The sequence below is a fragment of the Sander lucioperca genome, chromosome 7 (assembly GCF_008315115.2).
Source record: "Sander lucioperca isolate FBNREF2018 chromosome 7, SLUC_FBN_1.2, whole genome shotgun sequence".
NCBI classification, from domain to species: domain Eukaryota; kingdom Metazoa; phylum Chordata; class Actinopteri; order Perciformes; family Percidae; genus Sander; species Sander lucioperca.
In genome coordinates this window covers 5,536,358-5,556,521 of record NC_050179.1, presented here as the reverse complement: position 1 = coordinate 5,556,521, position 20,164 = coordinate 5,536,358, and the positions used below count along the sequence as shown (strand labels likewise).

Genomic DNA, 20,164 nt, shown 5'->3' with positions numbered 1-20,164 from the left:
TGCTCTCCGTTGCTACTGTTCGTCTGCTGTTAACTGCTCCCGAGGGGCCTTTAATGGCAAAACAAAAGCAGGAAGTTATCCCGGGAAAATGGATGATCCCTATGGTGCCTTCTTTGTAACCCTCCATCACTATCAACAGATTGAGTTGGATGAAAAATGTTGGCAAACACATTTGCAGCAAGGCCATCCCTAACATGTTTTCCCATGAGGAATGTTACCCCAACTAAAGCTCATCGCCTTCTGCTCCGCTTCTGACTACCTCCATCTGATTACAACCAAAGAATTTCTAATATGGGAAGAAGTTCCACTCTCTCGTTACTTCCGGCTTCTGAACTGGTTGCAGTTCCACCAGAGTTCCATATAGGGGGCGCTCACAGGCCAGTGCAGAATGAATGGGACTCTATGGAGCTATACCCCTCAAAATCCACTTTTCTCAGGATATAATTTTTTGTCTAGTAATTTGAATGTTGCATTTGAAAGGGGAGGCTAAGAAAATACACACTGCTGGGTGTTAGATTTTTTTAAAGTGGCTTTTTTGTTCTAAAAAGCCTTTTAAAATGTCAATGACGTCATACACATATACGGCCAGAGATACTGCTTTACGGCAAGCTTTGAGTCGCTTCCTTTTTTCTCTCGAGGCATCGACAACACAGCTGACAGGTTAGACTCTCCCTGTTAATACACGTGCTAGAAAGAGGTTTGCTCATGTTTTAAAGACCACGCCGAAATATTCACTCTGACATTCTGGTTCTGCTTCAGATGCCGTCAAGCGGGATCTCCGATCGTAATCAGTCCTTCACTGACCAATCAGCATTCATTAGCAGAATGCTAGCGTGTTATGGGCAACAACGACTCAACCTGTAACAAATCGAAAGGGCATAAGTACTCGTTCATTCAACTTTCGACCTATAATCCATGTTGAACTTGCAAAAACTACAATCAAATCTGAGATTTCTCATCGACAATCGGGCGAAAGAGACAAATTTAGCCGTCTAGCTCCATAGGGTCCCATTCATTTAGCACTGGACCGTGATCACCCCCAGTGGAACTCTGGTGGAACTGCAACCAAAGTAGGTACAATGGGGCTTAATAGGGAGTGGAACGGCTTTCCGTAGACGGGCTTTGTTACAACTGTGTGAATGTGTGTGTTCGTGTACAGTGTCTGTATTTTTCTGACAGGAGACAGCAGTGGTTTGTAGTGTATGTGTGCATAAATATGCTTGCGTTTGTGTCTGGCAGAAAAGACAAATGTGTGTGTGAATCAGAGTGCAAGTGCGTGCAGAGAGTTCTGCATATGTGTGTGCATAAAAAGCAATCATCACCTTCATTACGTTCATGTGATTGTGTGTATGAGACAGAATTATCGTGTTTCTGAACACCTGCACTCCTATGGAGCTAAAAGAGTCTCAATAAAGATAAATGCACACAATACATTCACATATGCACACACAGGATTCATACATGCACTCACATGATTCATAAATACACACACAGGATACACAAATGCACACTAAATTCAGAAATGCAAACAACATTTACAAATGCACACAAGATTCAGAAATGCACAGGACAAGATTCAGAAATGTTTTTCTGATGCACACACAAATATATCTTGATTTACAAATTGCTTGCGGTCTGTGAACTTCACTGCATTTGTGTGTGAATTTTGAGACTCCCCTGTCTTGGCTCGACACACAAATGCCTTTTTTTAAACAGGGAATGTTCTGCAACCAATCAGATATCTCCCTTGTTTTAGCCAATCACAAGAACGCACCCCACGTGGGGGATTCAGAGTGATAGAGAAAGACTAGTCTGTCAAGGTGTACTTGATTGGTCGAACTTATAAGTCACGCCCACTGCCAACTCGGACCTTGCAGACAGAGCAACAACGGGACATTTTTAACAATTTTCACCATCTTATTCATCATTAAATTCACTTCTGACAACATTTTAGGCGAGAAATCAACTATGTAGAGGTCAAATATGGGCCGTTTTACGAAAATTGATGGCTAATTGCAAATTTTGTCCGACTGTGTGTCGGGAGTTCAGCGGCCGGTGCTGCCTGTGTTGCTGCCTCGCCGCCCTTCACAGACCCCGGCCTGCTGGGAGGTATATGGAGCTCCGTCACGGCTGGCAGCCCACGGTACTCCATACCCGTGCAAAGTCACCATTTTTTGGGTTAATGGACTACCAAACGCCGCTGCCCTGACAGAGCTCCAGGGCCTGCAGCTCCCCTCTTCCTGCTAAATGGCCGCTGTGTGTGAGTGAGAGCGCGGTCAGCGAGCTTGTTACGCCCGCAATCTCTTACCACAGGTTCCAGTTAATCTTATAATGGATATGTGTGTTGTTATTTAAACAAACGATCATGGAAATAGCCTCTTGTCCGCGATTCTCATTGATAGAGCCTGCGGCTGGATGGAGCTCTATCAATGAGAGCTAGCTAGCCTCCTCTTAGACCTCTGAAACGAAACCCCTAATGTTCACCAAAAAAGCATTACATTGAAATCGGACACCATAGTTAGCTTTATAAGACATTGGGGTAGATGTTCTATAAGTGGCATAACGACATTCAAACTGTAAATATACGAAAATTATGCCGAAAGTGTAGCAACGATCTTTCCCATAGGATTAAATGACACACATAGCTAGCCTAGCTAGCAGCTCCTCCTAAGGAGACCCCTAATGTTCACAAAAATGCATTAAACTGAAATTGGACACCATAGTTAGCTTTATAAGACCTTGGGGTAGCTATTTTATAAATGACGTGACGAAATTCAAACTGTAAATATACGAAAGTTATGCCGGCAGCTGGCAGCCAGCCAGCTCCGGAGCTCCGCGGAGCCCCGAGCCGAGCTGTGTGGAGCTCCTAAAGTTGAGCAAAACATTACGTGAATAACTACGAGAATGACGCGTTCATGTGATTGGCTTATAAGTAAACAATCCCCCACGTGGGGTGCGTTCTTGTGATTGGCTAAAACAAGGGAGATATCTGATTGGTTGTAGATCATTCCCTGTTTAAAAAAAGGCATTTGTGTGTCGAGCCGAGGAGCATCTCGCTGCAGTCTGCGGGAAGGCGGGGCTTGACATAAAGCCCCACCCACATCCAAGTCAGTCTTTTTTTTTTTTTTTGCCTACGTCGTCTCCCCATACACTCGAACGGACCAAGACGGTAGCAAAGCTGATATCCTCTTGTTTCACATTAGATGACAGAAACTGATGTAAGCTAAACACAAACGACATTTCATGCAACAACAGTGAACTGTAATTGGGCCCGTGTATTTTTTCGTTCATTTGATTTCTGATTTTGAAATCGAAAAGAGTGGTTCGGAAATAACGTAAGACTGCTCCGTTGAAAGCCTTATTTTCATGAGCTTCTGGGGCTAGCTGCTAGCTAGCTCGGAAGCTACATCTGATGGCAGGCAGGTTGCTAAATAGCCAATGCTAAAAAGTATGGAAGTAGCCTACTAGTTTCCCCTGCTTTCTATCAATATTCCTCAGTATTTGTCTTTTGGTGTAGTTTGCTAACATGCTCGTAGACATGTAAATGAACTGTTTGCGTGCTAGCTAAGTCAACGGTCAACACCTTTTATATTGTAACGTGAAAGCTCAGGCTGCGTTAGCTTCAGCTAAACCACAGCCGCAACTTGCACTGCCCCATTAAAATGCAACTTCAACCCTCGGATATAACGGTAATCACGTAGCGACCTTTTGAAATACTTAGATTAGGTGTGTTACTGTGCAGGTAATATCCGAGGAGCATCTCGCATGATTGTGAGTTCTACTGAACCAGACTGAGAGACCATTTAAAGGCTCAGGAACCCTTTGCAGGTGTTTTGGATTAATTAGCTGATTAGAGTGGGACACTTTTTCACAATATTCAAATTTTCTGAGGGTTTTCATAAACTGTAAGCCATAGTCATCAAAATTATAACAAATACAGGCTTGAAATATCTCGCTTTGCATGTAATAAGTCTATATAATTAGTTTAACCTTTTAAGTTGAATTACTGAAATAAATGAACTTTTGCACAATATTCTAATTTTTTGAGTTTCCCCTGTATGCTTCTGGTTCACCTGTTAATTGTTAAAGCATAATAACCCCTTTCTACATTTGGTTGTAATGAGACTGAATTCTTGCTGTTAATATGAAAGTCCAAAACGAAGCAACACACCATTCTACTTTTGAGGGCTAAATTATCCGTTTGAACACATTGTCATCAATATTAACAAGGTTTAAAATGACCCATTTTTCAAATTTGGATATCATTTCAAAATCAGAAATCAGTAGTAACTACATGAAAACCTCACTGTTGCATGAAATATCTTTTGTATTTAGCCTACATCATCAGTTTCTATCTAATGTGAATCAAGAGGCTATATCAGCTTCGCTACCAGGCTGTCTTTTTTTTTTTTTTGTCTTCAAAAACCTTTATTATTCAAGTACAGATCCATAAACACATTGAAAACATTAAATGCATACATACATACACGAAAAAGGGGCGCATTAAATTTACATTAAAGAGGTTGTAAGGCATTGTAAATGTTCAGAGTCCGGATGGCTTTCTTATTTGTCAGTCCTTTTAAGTCCTTTTTAAGTTTTAAAATATAATTTCATGTCATTTTTTAAATTGGTGACTAGCCTATTTGGTTTTCTTTCAGATCATTTACATTTATAGATATAAAATTTTCAAATAAAATTAAAAGATTAAAAATAAAAAACATGGCATTTATCCAAATAATTTTCTTCATAGTAAAAAAAATTCTACCAGGCTGTCTTGGTCCGTTCGAGCGTATGGGGAATGACGTAAGCAAAAAAAATGGCTGACTTGGATGTGGGCGGGGCTTGATGTCAAGCCCTGCCTTCCCGCAGACTGCAGCGAGATATATTTGGTCGAGCCAAGTCAGGGGAGTCTCAAAATTCACACACAAATGCAGTGAAGTTCACAGACCGCAAGCAGTTTGTAAATCAAGATATATTTGTGTGTGCATCAGAAAAACATTTCTGAATCTTGTCCTGTGCATTTCTGAATCTTGTGTGCATTTGTAAATGTTGTTTGCATTTCTGAATTTTGTGTGCATTTATGAATTTTGTATGCATCTGTGAATCTTCTGTGCTTTTTAAATTTTGTGTGTGTATTTGTGAATTTTGTGCGCATTTGTGTATCCTGTGTGTGTATTTATGAATCCTGTGTGTGCATATGTGAATGTAGTGTGTGCATTTATCTTTATTGAGACTCTTTTAGCTCCATACACTCCATCTTCCTTTTCAGTTACAGAACACACACACAACACACACAACCAACAACAACAACAACAAAAACTGTTGCTGCTGTACACATTTCTCAAGAGTGAGAGGGCATGAAGGAGTATGGAGGATAGATACGTGTGTGTGTGTGTGTGTGTGTGTGTGTGTGTGTGTGTGTGTGTGTGTGTGTGTGTGTGTGTGTGTGTGTGTGTGTGTGTGTGTGTGTGTGTGTGTGTGTGTGTGTGTGTTGGGGAGGGTAAACAATGTGTCCTTCACCCTGAATGAATTATGAATCCATAGCGAGCCATACATATTTATCCTTGCTGTATCCAATAGCTCTTGCTGCAGGCAAAGTCTTTAATAATGAAAATGTCTGCATAAACATCTACACCTTTCTTCTCTCTACTTCCGCCAGGAAGAATCTAACAACTGAGCTAAATAACCAGCAGGCAGAGAGAGAGAGAGAGAGAGAGAGAGAGAGAGAGAGAGAGAGAGATGGTTTCTGCACTTCTTCATATTACTGTAAACTCGTGAAAGAGTCGTTTCGAGTGGCACAACCTAGTTCTAGCAAGACCTGAAAAGGATTGTGGATAACAAAGACTGTCAGGTTTCCCACTGAGTCAGTCTAAGTAAGAAAACAAAACTATGAAAACTGCTATGTATTATGACTGTCATCAGATCTGGAAGTCACTGTTGCTGTTGTAGTGTGGACGTGCATGTGTTGTGTGGCTTTTTGCTATGGTGCGTGTTTTTTTGTGGCTCTTAATGCTGAACTGGTTGGCCACCCCTGCACTACAAAATGGACATAATAAGGTGCACTCACAGTTTATGTGAGTAAATGTTTCATAGGTTGAGAATGAGCCTTTTGGAGACAATATTGTCATGAAGGCCACAATCTTCATAGCAATCTTCAGCTTACTCGCCAAAAAAGAAGACAAGGTTTGACTTAACTGGAAAAACCTGCGTTTGAGTTACTGTACAACCTATGAACTACAGGTCGGACCAAAAACTCCCTTCTCCATGCTGTTTGCAGTGTTAACTGTCAGTGCATTTGCAGAATAAATTAGAGTCTAAAGCTATTCGGCCTTAAAACGGAGAACAGATAACAGAGAGCAGAGATGGCAGAAAAATCATCAGAAAAAAAGGAAAACTGATGCTGGACAGTGAGACAGGTAATTAACTAAATAAATCCTTTTAGCTGATTAGCCTTTAATAGAGCATTAACAACCCACCTATTCATGCATTACATTTTTTTAACTATACTATTGCCATGAGATAGAGCTGGGATAGAGAATATGAATAAATATAAAAAAATAATTAAACTAGTCTTCAAGAGTCAGACACACACACACACACACACACACACACACACACACACACACACACACACACACACACACACACACACACAGAGCAGTCGACAGACTTTAAGGTGACATTGTGCCAGGCCTGTTTCAGCACCGGATGAGTCACACAAATTGGTGCAATTGACAGTTGGGTTCAAATAAACTTTTTGGCCAACCTTGATGGGCTTTTCCATAGATTGAGTGGTGCTTTCAGGAGCAAACCAAGGCCAGAGTTAATGGCAGTGACCCAAAAACTCTCCAAATGTAATCTATAGGCATCAGTCATATCGTTACAAAGGCATAATGCAACAAGAAGGGAAGAAGAGAAGAAGAGATGGAGGAGCGGGAGTAAAAATATATGACAGTGATGAAGGTGTGTGTTAGTCTCTTCTCTCACATTCATTGTCTATAGGATCGAGAATATGAATAACTATAGAAAATGAATGGATAATTAAACTACTCCTCACAATTCATAACACACACACACACACCCCATTGTGGCACTATCTTTGTGGGGACCCATCATTGACATAATGCATTCCCTAGCCACTTACCCTAACCTTAACCATCACAACTAAATGCCTAACCTCAACCCTTACCCTCACCCTCACCCTAACCATAACCTAATTCTATCCCTAATCCTACAACCAAGTCTTAACCCTCAAACAGCCCTTTAAACTTGTGGGGTCCAGCATTTTGGCCCCACAAAGCTGTCGGGACCCCACAAGTATACTGGACTCCCGGTTTTTGGACCCCACGAATATAGTTAAACACACACACACACACACACACACACACACACACACACACAGTAAATTTAGCATAAATTAAAAACATTAAAGTTATTTACCTTAATTTCCTTAAGGCTAATGCTTAACCACAACATACCTCATGCTAACAATAACAGTAACTTAATGGAATAGTTCAACATTCTGGGAAATATGCTTATTTGCTTTCTGTTTGAGCGAAAGAAGATCGATACCACTCTCATGTCTGTCACAGCTGAAGTAAGGAGGCATTTAACTTAGCTTAGCATAACTGGAAGTAGGAGGAAACTGCTAGCTCTTTCCAGTGTTCAAAAATATGCCCACAACACTTATCAAAAGAATTTTTATAGGAAATATGCTTATTTGCCTTCTTGCCAAAAGTTAGACGGGAAGATAAACACCACTCCCATGTCTGTATGGTAAACAGTATTGGGGAGTAACGGAATACATGACCGGCGTTACGTATTCAGAATACAATTTATAAGTAACTGTATTCCGTTACAGTTACAATTTAAATACTTGGTGGGGCGGCCTCTAGCTCACCCAGTGGGAGCGTTCGCCCCGTGTTGGCTGAGTCCTGCAGCGGCCCGGGTTTGAATCTGACCTGCGGCCCTTTGCTGCGTGTCATCCCCTATCTCTCTCTCCCCCTTTCATGTCTGTCCACTGTCACTATAATAAAGGGAAAAGCCCCCAAAAAATAATCTTTAAAAAATAAAAAAAATAAAATGAAATAGTTGGTATTTAGAATACAGTTACATTGTTGAAATCAATGGATTACATGACGTACTTTTCTGTTTCACGAGTTTATTCACTCTCGCAACTCCATGCGTTTCCCAGAAGCCCCAATATGAAAACGAAAAAATTAGCTATTTGTGTGTAATCTCTACCTCATCACTGATAGAGGTAGAGATGGAGCCGGAACCGGCACAACAGAGCCAGGGCAGGAATGCGTTTCTATCTTGGAAATACAAACAGCGTTTCACATTAAAGAAAGAGAAGGGAGAACGAAATATAACTGTGCAGTGCAACCTCTGCTGGCCAGCAACCAACCTCCTTTTAGCGTCCAAATTACTCCACCTCCAACCTGAAGAAGCATCTTAAAGTAAGTTTTTTTTTAATTAGCCAAGGGTAGTCGTCTGCTGTAGTTTTACGGGTCACCTTGACGTGCAACTTGACATTCTCCTACGTGCTGATTTACTATCCCCAGAGCTGTTGAAAGACTGACTAGCCCCGTTTGACATGCTAGCTAACGTTAGCTAAAATTAGCTCGTGGTAGCTTAGACTGCGGTAGATTTTTGTAGTATGCAGTTCGGGACTACAAATACAAAAATCTATCTGCTTGTTTAGGTACACATTCAGCCAGTTGGAACAGAAGAACACACTAGAATAGGCCTGTTTAGTAAGCTGTATGTGATGGCCGCATTCCTACACTTATAAAATGCAATTCAATGTGGAAGTAATCCAAGTATTCAGAATACGTTACTCAGATTGAGTAATGTAACGGAATACATTACAAATTACATTTTTGGGCATGTATTCTGTAACGGAATACGTTTTGAAAGTATCCTTCCCAACACTGATGGTAAATATGACCACATGCTGCCGGTTAGCTTAGCTTAGCTTAGCCTGGCTCGGTCCAAAGATAACAAAATCTGCCCAACAGCATCTCTAAAGCTCACTCAAACACAAGAACACGTGGTACCACACATTGTGGTTCTACGGAGGGGGGGGGGGTTATGAGAATGACTATTTCTTGGCCAAACATCAAGTATAGCTCAATCTGACACATACCAGGTACAGAGGCATGTTTTATACTAAAGAGGATCATATGAGATCGGTGATCTCATCTCCTCTCTTTCTGTAATGGCCCCACAAACAGTTTAGCTCATAAGCCTTGTCTCATGTTGTTTTTTATGTTTACACATCCCTGAGTGTTTATTGGGTTTCAGCAACAGCTCCACACACACCGGCCGCTTCCACAGGAATGCAGTAAGTAAGTCGTGTCAGAGGAGAACTAAAGGCGGATCCCGCTGATAAGATACAGAGACTCTAAACTCTGAGACAAAGATTTAGAGTGATACCAAACATTCCCAAGATTTTCTGACACCTCCCATTTTCTTAAAGAATGAACTTCATTAAAAAAGTAAGACGGGGGGGGGGGTGTGGGGACGACTATGCCAAACTCGACTTTTGGGTAGTTACTCAGCAAAAGTAGAGGTGATGGGCTTTTGTTCCAAACGAAAATGTGTACCATGAGAATCGTATTGCATTCAATTAAAAAATGATTACTGAAATAAAAATAAATGACAGCTGTGGAGAAAAGTAGGCACTGTGTGGTTACAAACATTTTTCCTCACCTATGTGCTCTAATTACAATTAGTGAAACGCTGAGAAATGAACTGGAAATGCATTGTATTTGCTTTAATATATAGCTCCCTGAATAACAACTTTAGACCGCCATTAGAAAGTTTTGTAGCTGCAAGGTTTGAAGTATGCTGCGACATCAACTGCAACCTTTAAAATGGTGGATTTCAGCGCAATTCCCCTTTAAGAAAGAGAGAGAGGACACAGAGAGTAAAGAGTGCATATTCAAAGGGGGGTGAAGAGCCAGCAGCATGTGAGAGGAGAGACGAGAAGCAGAGTGAGACATAGATGTTTGCTGATTGCTAGGAGTCGTGGGCAAATATGTTTCTGACAAGGAAAAGAGAGAAGAACAGAGGCAGCAAAATAAACTACAGTATTGTAAAGTCAGAATATGCACTGACTTAACAGTGTACAAAATAGATCAAAATTACAATATCCTATAAATCTACTGTATATCCTGAATACTGCTCAGAAAAAATTAATTTTTGCGGATTACTGCCATTCTATTTTAACAAAAAGTATTTTGACATAACAATGTGCAACTGTAGTTAAAAAACACAATCCTCATGACTGTGAAAAAAAAATCCCCTCATCATTAACCATAAATTCAAAATAGACCTTTCAATTCATTCACTGATCCTTATACAATCATTAATTACACCTACACATGCCATAAGTGCCCCAACGCACCATTTCCCCTTTTATGGCCATGTTGCTTGGTGAGAATAGGTAATTGCACACTACCACCTAGTGGTAAAGGCATGGAAACACCAGGATGCACTGAGTAATTGTATTTTCTAATTGGATTGAGCAGCACTGCCCTCTTGTAAGATCTTATTTAACCTCTCTGAGTAATCTAACCCACAACACAAATGTTCAAAAGAATTTATGCAGTGCAGATCTGGGTCGAGCATTACTGGAAGATAATTCAGAGTTTCTGTTATAACCTGTTTCTGAAACCAGGCGGCTGGGGTTTACAGCAGCAGGGCATCACAGATTACATTTGGTCTGTTGTACTTTTCTTTTATCCCATGGGGGCCTCTGTATTTGTGATATTCTTCCATTTTAGCATAAATATTATCCATTTTATTCATTCCAATTTATCGTTTAGTTCTTTAGTTCTTTTTTTTCTTTTCTTTCTTTTTTCGTGTTGAACAGTTTCTAAAATGTAAATATTTTTCTTGTTATCTTAGTCTTCCATAAAAGTAAACTGATAGGTTTGTTTTAAACTGTTGGTGAGAGAAAACAAGACCTCACGTCACCATGGCCTCTGTGAACTTGTGATGGGCAATGTTTGCTTATAGCTGACAAGAAAATAATAAGATAAAATAATCGCTTGATAATGAAAATAATCAGAATTGCAACTCTAATCATCATTAATACTGTGTTTTGTTGAGTTGTAAGTACATTTCTGTGCAAACTCTTATGTTTCATTGAGGTCTATGTTTAAAGGATCCACTTGTTTAATTTGTTTTTGAGGAATCCTTTTCTTCTCTTGTATACAACCCTTAATGAAAGTCATTTGCTTGTTTAAATGGGCTGGTGGCATTATCCTGCCTACATGTACACAGCAAAATAGCAAACCATGAATTACTATAATTTAAACCGCTTTGATTCCAGAACAAGAAGAGTGACTCTCAATGTAACATATAAGATCATTACTCTTTCGCAATCCATCAGAAGACAAACATAACAGAGGGTGTTGATCAAAACCCTGATGTTGAAACTGAGGCCAGTGACCTTTGACCTCTTCCCCCTCAAAGCCTGTCAGGCAGGCCAACACTGTTTTGATTGGCTCTGGTCTTGATCTCTTGGCCTCTGCAAGTGTCCAGCATCCACTTACAGCATGGCCAGATGGCTTGTGTGTGTGTGTGTGTGTGTGTGTGTGTGTGTGTGTGTGTGTGTGTGTGTGTGTGTGTGTGTGTGTGTGTGTGTGTGTGTGTGTGTGTGTGTGATCTGCAACAGCTAGATGGAAAAAGTGCATCACTTCTCCTGGCTCTGAGGCTATTGGCTGGCTGGCTGACTGACTGGCACCATGTGCTTTCAGTTTGAGAGGAACAGTCACACAGTATGAATTTGGAAAAGGAACATGCCCTAAATTGGTAAAATATATTTTCTAAATTTTTTGTCCATCAAATCACATTTTTTAGGGGCATTCTGAGATTTCATGGGGCATTTTTGCCCTTCTTAATTTTGTACATGTGTATGTGTCTGTGGTGTTACTGGGGTTTTTGTACAGTTTGTGTGATCACACCGCAATCGTATGCACCTTATTGCGTTCAGCCAGCAGGTAAGAAACCTTCTTATCTCTCTGGAAAAGAGAATGATGAGTTCATGTCAACTTACAGCAGTACTGTAATTATTACCTCAAATTAATCAAGTATCTAATACTCTAATGTTGGCGTCATCGTTTTTGGTGAAATCTATACTGAGGACACAGTGAGCAGCAGAGAGGTGGATCATTGTAGGGAGCTTTTTTTATGGGTGTTTTGATATATTTTCCCATCCGACGATTAGAATAAATTGTAACTGGCATAATTCAAGCTGACCATATCCACAGCTCTTTGTGAAGACGGGAGCAGACAGCTATTTTCAGCTACTTTTTAAGCCTACAAGGGACAGATTTTTCATTCTCAAAATATAGATTTTGTTTGTTGCGTCATTTTACTAGCTTTAAGGGTTGAGGAATTCTGTATGTATTCTGTATACAATTTGTTGCAACAGTCTATATCATTGTGCAAGTTCTGTTATGATGTGGGTGTAATGTAAATTGCAAACGCATGCAATAAAAACACTTACAGTATTTTGATTGTAGGCTTGCATTTAGCAGACTTTCTTTTTCCAGCAACTTGTCGCTTTCAAGCAATGCAGCTGGAAACGTTTTTTTCTTTTCCTTTTTTTTTTTTTTAGAAAAGTGCATGACTAGCCTTTTTCTCCAAATACACATACAACCAGGGATGGAAGCACCAACTCTGGGCGATTTGACAGGGCTATGTCTAATGTTATTCTGGGAATTATAGGAAATCCCTAACAGAAGTAGCAGCACACAAGGAACATTAAGAGAAAGTCTACATGGTAGAACACAAATTCCAACAGTCCACAAAATATGTATTAGACATCATACAATGCATAATTTTAATATAATGCTGAAATAGTGCTAACAAATATCAAAATTTCCTTCCAGCTCACTTTTCATGAAAGTCATCTGTGAACTATAAAGAAGATGAGAAGATGATATGGGAGCATAATTGGGTACAAAAACATAAAATGAATGTTTTCTAGGTTCTGTAATTTGAATGGTTTGTATAATATTTTCATTGCACATTGAAGAGTTTATCTAAGACATTATTGGCAAAAAGGTCAGCACGCTCTTTTAAACACTTTCAGACTTCTACTTTATACCAAGCACACGCCTCTTACCATGTCTTTGAAAGCATTCTCAATGGCTCCGACCACCAGGCTCTCTTGTGAGACTTTCTTCTCAGTGAAGAAGCGTGTAGGTGGGGTGCTGGGTGAGCCCGGAGCCCCTGCAGCGCCGCGGAGCGAGGCGGCCCTGGTGAGGGCGCGTTGGGATGTCGAGGTGAGGTGGTGATTGATAGGCTCCTCTCCGAGGCATGTGGGGGCCAGCAGGTTTGGAGTGCAGACAATCTCCATCACCTCCTGAAGGTGCATAGCGATGTGGTGATGTAGAAGGCGGGAAGCCATTACAGCCACCCCAGAGCCAGCATGGCCATCAAACAACGCCCAGTAGTGGAAGGTTAGGTCTTCAGAGCTGTCCTAGATACAGATAGAGTCAAACACACACCAGACAATGACACACTAATTCATAGGGTCAATATTTGTATCTGCTTGAGTTATATTCATAGTCATCAGCAGTCCACAGAAAATAAAAAAATCTGTGATTACATGGTTCCCTATTAATATGACGTGTCTTTAACAGTTTCTCAGTCAGAAGTTGATAACAGCCAATCAAATATTTTAAGATTGAATAAGCATATCTAAATGGATGCTTGGACAACAGCTGCATTCAGTTTCTGATAACTCCAAGAGTTTGGTTTGTATTTTTTATTATGTCAAAATGAATGAATGACTTTTTATCCAACGTTATAAAAGTGTGAATGTGGGGTTATTCAAAACTTCCTTCTCCTTGCAGTCAGATGATGTATCTGCTGTGGTTCCTTACCTGGAATGACCCACCAATCTCAAGATACTGTAAATTTCAGGGGGGAATAAGAAAAAGGAAATAAGGAAAGTGACTTTTCTCTTATCTTTGCTTATTGTAAAATACTGGATAGTATACTCCTTTAGGCCTCTAAAGGGAGGGGAACAACACTGGTGGAACCTCTTGCAACTGACATTTAATATGCAACCTGTGGTGGGGTAACAAGAAGATGTTCAGTTGTGTAAAGGGTCACAAGCCAAAAGGGTTGGGAGCTATATACTGTCCCAGTGACCAGAAGAATAGATACCACACTGGACTGACTTTAGCTCTGAGTACAGTTGCTACAGAGACTCAAACAGAAAGTTGCACGGCCAGGTGTTAAAGCTGACTCATGCGGACATCAGTGCTTCACAAATTGCCCAAAGTTTAAAGCGCCAATCAAACTTCTTTTAAATGTATCCCATGCTGTAGGTGTTAAATGGGAATGCTTTCAGGCCCTCATTCAATCACTTCTTCTGATCTAAAAGCCCCCTTCATTCTGGGTTTTCCCAACCGGGTTTGCTATGATGTTAATTTATGCTCTGGGATCAATGCCTCAAATATGCAGGTTTTAATAGACCCACATGATGCACTGTATATTCCAAAGCTGGATACTGTCTTCTGTGTTCATCTACAAAGTGCCACCTCCCATATAATGTTTAGAAAAAGTGTCTTGTGATCTGGTTCATTCATTGCACACCTTTGAGTTTGCCGCCTTAAAAAAGTGCAGCAACTCTATGATCTGCCGCCCTCCTGGAGTCAATGGCCATACTTTTTCCAGTCTGTTAAGATACACATTTAACTCCATTCAAAGTAATTCAGCCATATATAATGAAAGTATGGACATGGAGTTGCTATTGCACACATCTCATCATGCCGGGACAATAAAGTATGTAAAGTGAAAAAGAGAGGGCAGACTTATTCTGCAGGCATGGGGCAGGGGTTATACTGCATTTTTCTGGTCACTGAGTGTTGATCATTGCTAGCACATACAGTATTTCTGCATACACTAAAGCTCTGATTGTCTAAATATAGTGCATGCAGATTCTAAGAAATGAGCCTATTAACAAAGAAAAAGCACTAGAAAGGCTCTACACTAGTACTCTTATTGGTCTAGTATCACTGCCGCAGTGAGTTATGAGGTACTTGCACGAGTTTCCTGTAGGCTCTGGGTGGGCCTGAGTAAAGTGCTGGTGTGCTGAGGGGAAATTATAGCATAAGTATTAGTAATAAGTATGTTATATAGATATCTATTGCCTTTAAAAATTAAATGACAAAGTGCTTTATATGAACGGTTAGAGATGGAAGAACAGTGAGGAAATACAGACATCACAGAGTGCATGTCAAATCAGAAAGACAAAGTGAAACACAGCTTTGTAGTAAAAAAGGGACAGAGCCACCATTGTCAGTAAATGAATAAGTATATCAATAGTACATCATAGTGTCAATGTAGTACACATTTCCCTACAAAGGCAAACAGCTGTGAGTTTTTATTTCATAATGATATAGTTTTCCTTACTTTATTTTCCTTTGTACACAACATACTGTACTTAAAGAAGGACATTTGCTAACTTTAAAGCCTGTTTGTGTGTTGCTGTGAGAGAAATGTACTCGCATTTGCCTGCCCGTATTAGAGGCTGTCGAGAGCTGCTGTAGGCCGAGGCTGCGGTGTGTAAAGGACACTGTGCTGTACGCCCCAATAAACTGCTGATGGAACGGGATGAAGGGACACTGGGTCCCAACTGCAGGACCCCAGGGGCATTCAAGGACTACATCCACTCTGACCATTAGCTGGATTTCATCAGTGAATAAATGCTAAAATGTAGAAGCTTACATTACAAAAACAGCATTTGATTTTAAGTGTGTGTGATAATGTCTAAGGGTAACAAATGGACAAAGGAGGCAATCAATCTCACTACAGTTTGTATTTTGTTCTTAAGTTTTATCTTGTCACTTCCTGTGGTCATAAAAATGTGTCTGCAAAATGTCATTCAAGTTGGAGATGGTGGAAAAGGTGGATATTTCCTGACGCAACCAGACCCATTAGTTTGACTCACTGAGCACTCCCGGAGGCCCAAACTCTCTCCACTGGGCAGGGAAGATCTCCTGCGGACCATCGGGGTCCGGTTGGGCGTGGAGCTTCCTGCAGGTCTCCTTTTGACCACCAGCACCTCACAGCAGGCCTGGTCCTCATTTAATGTGCTCTTTCCTGCATTGATTACCCTAGACGGAGAGGGGATAACAGGACACAAAACAGAGATTTGAAGCCATACTTCAGTTTAACAGAACACCTAAGATAAGAGATAAAGAGATACTAATAACGATTTAAATTAATTAATAGTAGTGCAACAGGCAGGCATTATTTGTGTACTATAGGTGATATAAATATAGGTATACGTTTCAATAATAGAGAGAGAGAGAGAGAGAGAGAGAGAGAGAGAGAGAGAGAGAGAGAGAGAGAGAAAAAAGAGAAAGAGAGAGAGAGAGAGGAGCGTATCTGTGCTCATTGCTCAACAGGGAGGTAGAAACAGAGATGCACTGCCTTTTCCATTGTGAAAAGTTCTCTTCAGTACGAGATTTACACTTTGGAAAAATAGCAAACTTCCCAATGTTCACCCCAGAAAAGAAGCTGCAGGTTCTCCTAGGAGAAGGGACAGAAGCTCCACTGGCTTCTAAATATGTATCCGGCTACCACAGCCTGAGGGACTCACAACCACAGATACCACCATAGGATCCCAAAATTACAGATTGGTTTAGTATTGTATAATAATTATATTATATTGTACAAAACTGTAACTTATTATATTGTGTAATGTAATTCTAATATAGTGTGTTGTATAGTGATCAGTACAGTATAGAATCTACAGTATGTGACACCTATGTATTTTATATGTGATATGTATATGAATTTTCTTTAAACTGCTTTGGCAACATGTTTTCTTTGTTCATGACAATAAAGCAAATTGAATTGAGAGAGAGAGAGAGAGAGAGAGAGAGAGAGAGAGAGAGAGAGAGAGAGAAAAAACTATTTCATGGACCAGTTGTCATCTCTACTCACATCATTTCAAGCACTCCCTTCTATCAGAAACAAAAACAGTTTGGTAACAGCTATGTCTTGGATTAGCCTAAACTTTCCAAAAGGTGATTGTGCCTCACTGCATTTATCACTACTAGATATAATTTCATTGAAAGATGATACACTGCTACAGGTAATTTAAGGGCTTCAATGTCCTCCTTACCATTTCAAGGTGTGATCTTTAATCCCCAACAGTTCTTAGGACTATAGAACCATTCCAAACTCAATTTCTGCGTAAGAGTTTCCCTTCATGACAGCAGTTTTTTTTGTGTGCAATAAACAAAGTCAGACAATGCGAGATAAAGTCAGCAAATGCACACTCTTTAAATACACTTAAGTTTGAGAGCCACACATGTAGGAGAGAGGCCAGAAATCCACATAAATACTGCATTATACAACACCTGGCAGATGGTGCGCTGCTGCGAGCTGCTGTCGTCGTGGACAAGCACACGCTGCTTAACAATACTCAAGGCATTCTCAATTTAGCCACACCGTAGGAGATGTTAAGTCTACAGTGACCCTATTGCTAGTATAGGAAATTAGAGCTCAAGAGGTTAAATAGGGAACGCAGGAACAAAATGTGAAATATAAATATGTTCTTTTGGAAAGCGTGCGTGTTTCTGGAATTCTGTCACTTTTTACTCCACAATAACACTTTTTTTTAGTGACTGTATGCTTAAAGACGTAGAGACTGGTAGTATGTCTCTATTTCTCTAAGCATTGTCTCAAGTGAGAATCATATCAAATAAATTAGACATTATATGGCAACATGTTGATATGAGAGGGAGTCATGATTACCTCCCTATGGAGGATCCTGTATAAATAATCCTAATTGGTCATGGGGATCAACATGCACAGCACAAATCCTCTCTCTCCAGCTAAGAAAACACTGTTGGTTATAAAACTGACAGGATATTAACTGGGCAGACCTTCACTCAGAAATATTGATTCTAATTAGAGTCTATAGGATACGCACCACTTTCCTGTCCTAAAAACTAATAATAGCACACTCTGTAGTCTGTCAATAAAACAGGTTTAAAGAAAACACTTAAAGGGTAACTACTGTTTTTTTTCAACCTGGACCCTATTTTCCTATGTTTTTGTGTCTAAGTGACTGATGGGAACAACACTCTTTGATATTGGTCCAGTATTACAGTTTTTCTCAAATGCTAAAACACAATTTCTGAAACGTTGCGCCATTTTCTGAAAACAAACACAAAACCTCATCTTCAAGCACTATTTACAAAACCTCGGACTTTCGCCTTTTACCTGTGTTCAAAATCAAACACCGCTCTCAAATATAACATAAACAAAGTGATCAAAAAGATATACACTATCAAGCAGTCAGTAAACAATACACCAAAAAATAGAAAACACATTTTTAATCTCAAAACAAATTTCATATTTTTCCGTCATTGTCTTTAGATGAACGAAAACATGTTCTATCATAGTAGCTCAAAATTGATCAGAAATTACTACTCTGCTTTGCAATTTTTTTTGTTCTTCCTCCTCCTTGTACCCCTATTTTTACAGTACTCTACCCTGCATCTCACAAACTTGTCCTTTGTCTCTGTGATACTGTAATTATTGTTCTTTGTTGATATGAACCTGCAACCACTCAAAATCTATTGAGCAGTCAGTACTGTTAACAAATGGAAAGCACAATGTTCAGGGCCATACAATTTGTTCATTGTACAATATACATCCTACAATGCACTGTACTACAGTATACAATACTAAAAGGGACAAAAATCAAAGGAGTAAACATGTGATCAATGTGCTTCTTCTTGTCTTTGGGCTGGGTCAGGCCAGAGCACTTCGTCGACATCACAAGCAATATTGTCCCTTCTGAGGCAACGGGGGAAGAAGCCTCTTGTGTGCCGTATCCAGCCCTGACACCTCGCATACGCACTCGTCCTCGTCCTCTCACATCGTTTCTTCTATCCATTCTCAGACTTTCTCCTTCCCACCTTCAACAACCTGTTTGCTCTCGGAACTGGCTTATATTGGTTGTGTCACATCATTTGAAACAAGTGAAATCAATTTTGAGTGGTTGTGTTCAATCAATGACATGTGTTCTCTATTTGTATTTGATTGTTGCCACTTGTGTTTACCAGTATGGATGACATGTGCATTAGAGTGCAGAATGTGTTTTGAGAATGAGAATGTGTTTAGAGTTTTGCTGAAAAGTCTAAGTGAGATCTGCAAATGGTGTTTTACCATGTGAAATGGTTTAAGGTATTGACAACAGACTGCACAATTAGCTAAATGAGTTCAGGCCATAGACAGTATATAAACTGGACCAACAGATCCCGTTGCTCTGGACGGAGACCAGTGAAGGATATTAGAAGCACTTTTCCGGTGATGGCTGAGCGTTACTGCGCAGCCTCCAACTGAGAGACACGACGTAAATATGATGTGAGCAACCTGTCTGAAAGTTGTAAGTCTTCTGGTAGCTGTGCCAAGAGAAATCTCAATCTCAAAATTCCCAATCTTGCAGAGACGGAGAGCGTAGGTATATGTAAGGAGATAACATGGCCACAGGCTAATTATTGCTAACTAAAATGCTAGTTAACATTAGTAATTAAACTTAAACAGCTAATGTAAGTCGAAACTGCCTGCGAGCTTCTCCGTACTATACAGTAATTCCTCTACTATGCGACAGTAAGTCGCTTGGTTATGACACAATCGTTAGCCTATTTTTACAAAAACGTCTGCTACGGAGCCATAACGTGAGGTACAAGGTAATGGAGCCTTTTACACATTGTCGTGTTTCTTAAGAAATAAACAATGGACAAATAAAGTATTTAAACGCTTCAGATGTAAAGTTATTCACTGTCAAAGTGACCTCAAAATGAATGGCAGTCAATGGAATGCTAACAGCGGGTGAGTGCTTGTTAGCATCAAAATGGCGACATAGGAGCTATGGATTGTTGACAGACGCTTACCCCCTTGGTTCAGGCAACTGAAAACTTTGTTCAGCCAATGGGTTTTAGTGTTTTAGCAACTGAGAAAAACTGTAAGCGAGATCGCTGCAGCGTGAAACAAGCTACAATGTAAGTTAATAAGGCAATTGTCCAGCTTGTATTTACCTTCACAAAAGTGCTTGTTTTGCCACTGACAGGCTCAGATTAATATTCTAAGTGTCTGACAACATTATGAAAAG

At 40.1% G+C, this 20,164-nt stretch overlaps 1 protein-coding gene across 2 annotated transcripts in view; it reads right to left on the bottom strand.

The window, feature by feature from the left end:
* ppm1h (protein phosphatase, Mg2+/Mn2+ dependent, 1H) overlaps window positions 1-20,164 on the bottom strand; it is a 44,744-nt gene that overhangs the window by 14,817 nt on the left and 9,763 nt on the right. Inside the window, exons 2-5 of one of the 2 annotated variants that reach the window (XM_031282772.2) lie at window positions 15,980-16,145; window positions 15,073-15,120; window positions 13,905-13,931; window positions 13,142-13,498 (exon numbers count right to left, since the gene is read on the bottom strand). In XM_031282772.2, coding sequence (XP_031138632.1) covers window positions 13,142-13,498; window positions 13,905-13,931; window positions 15,073-15,120; window positions 15,980-16,145 — 598 coding nt within the window. The remainder of the gene's footprint in view (window positions 1-13,141; window positions 13,499-13,904; window positions 13,932-15,072; window positions 15,121-15,979; window positions 16,146-20,164) is intronic. The other variant, XM_031282773.2, reaches the window with a different exon arrangement.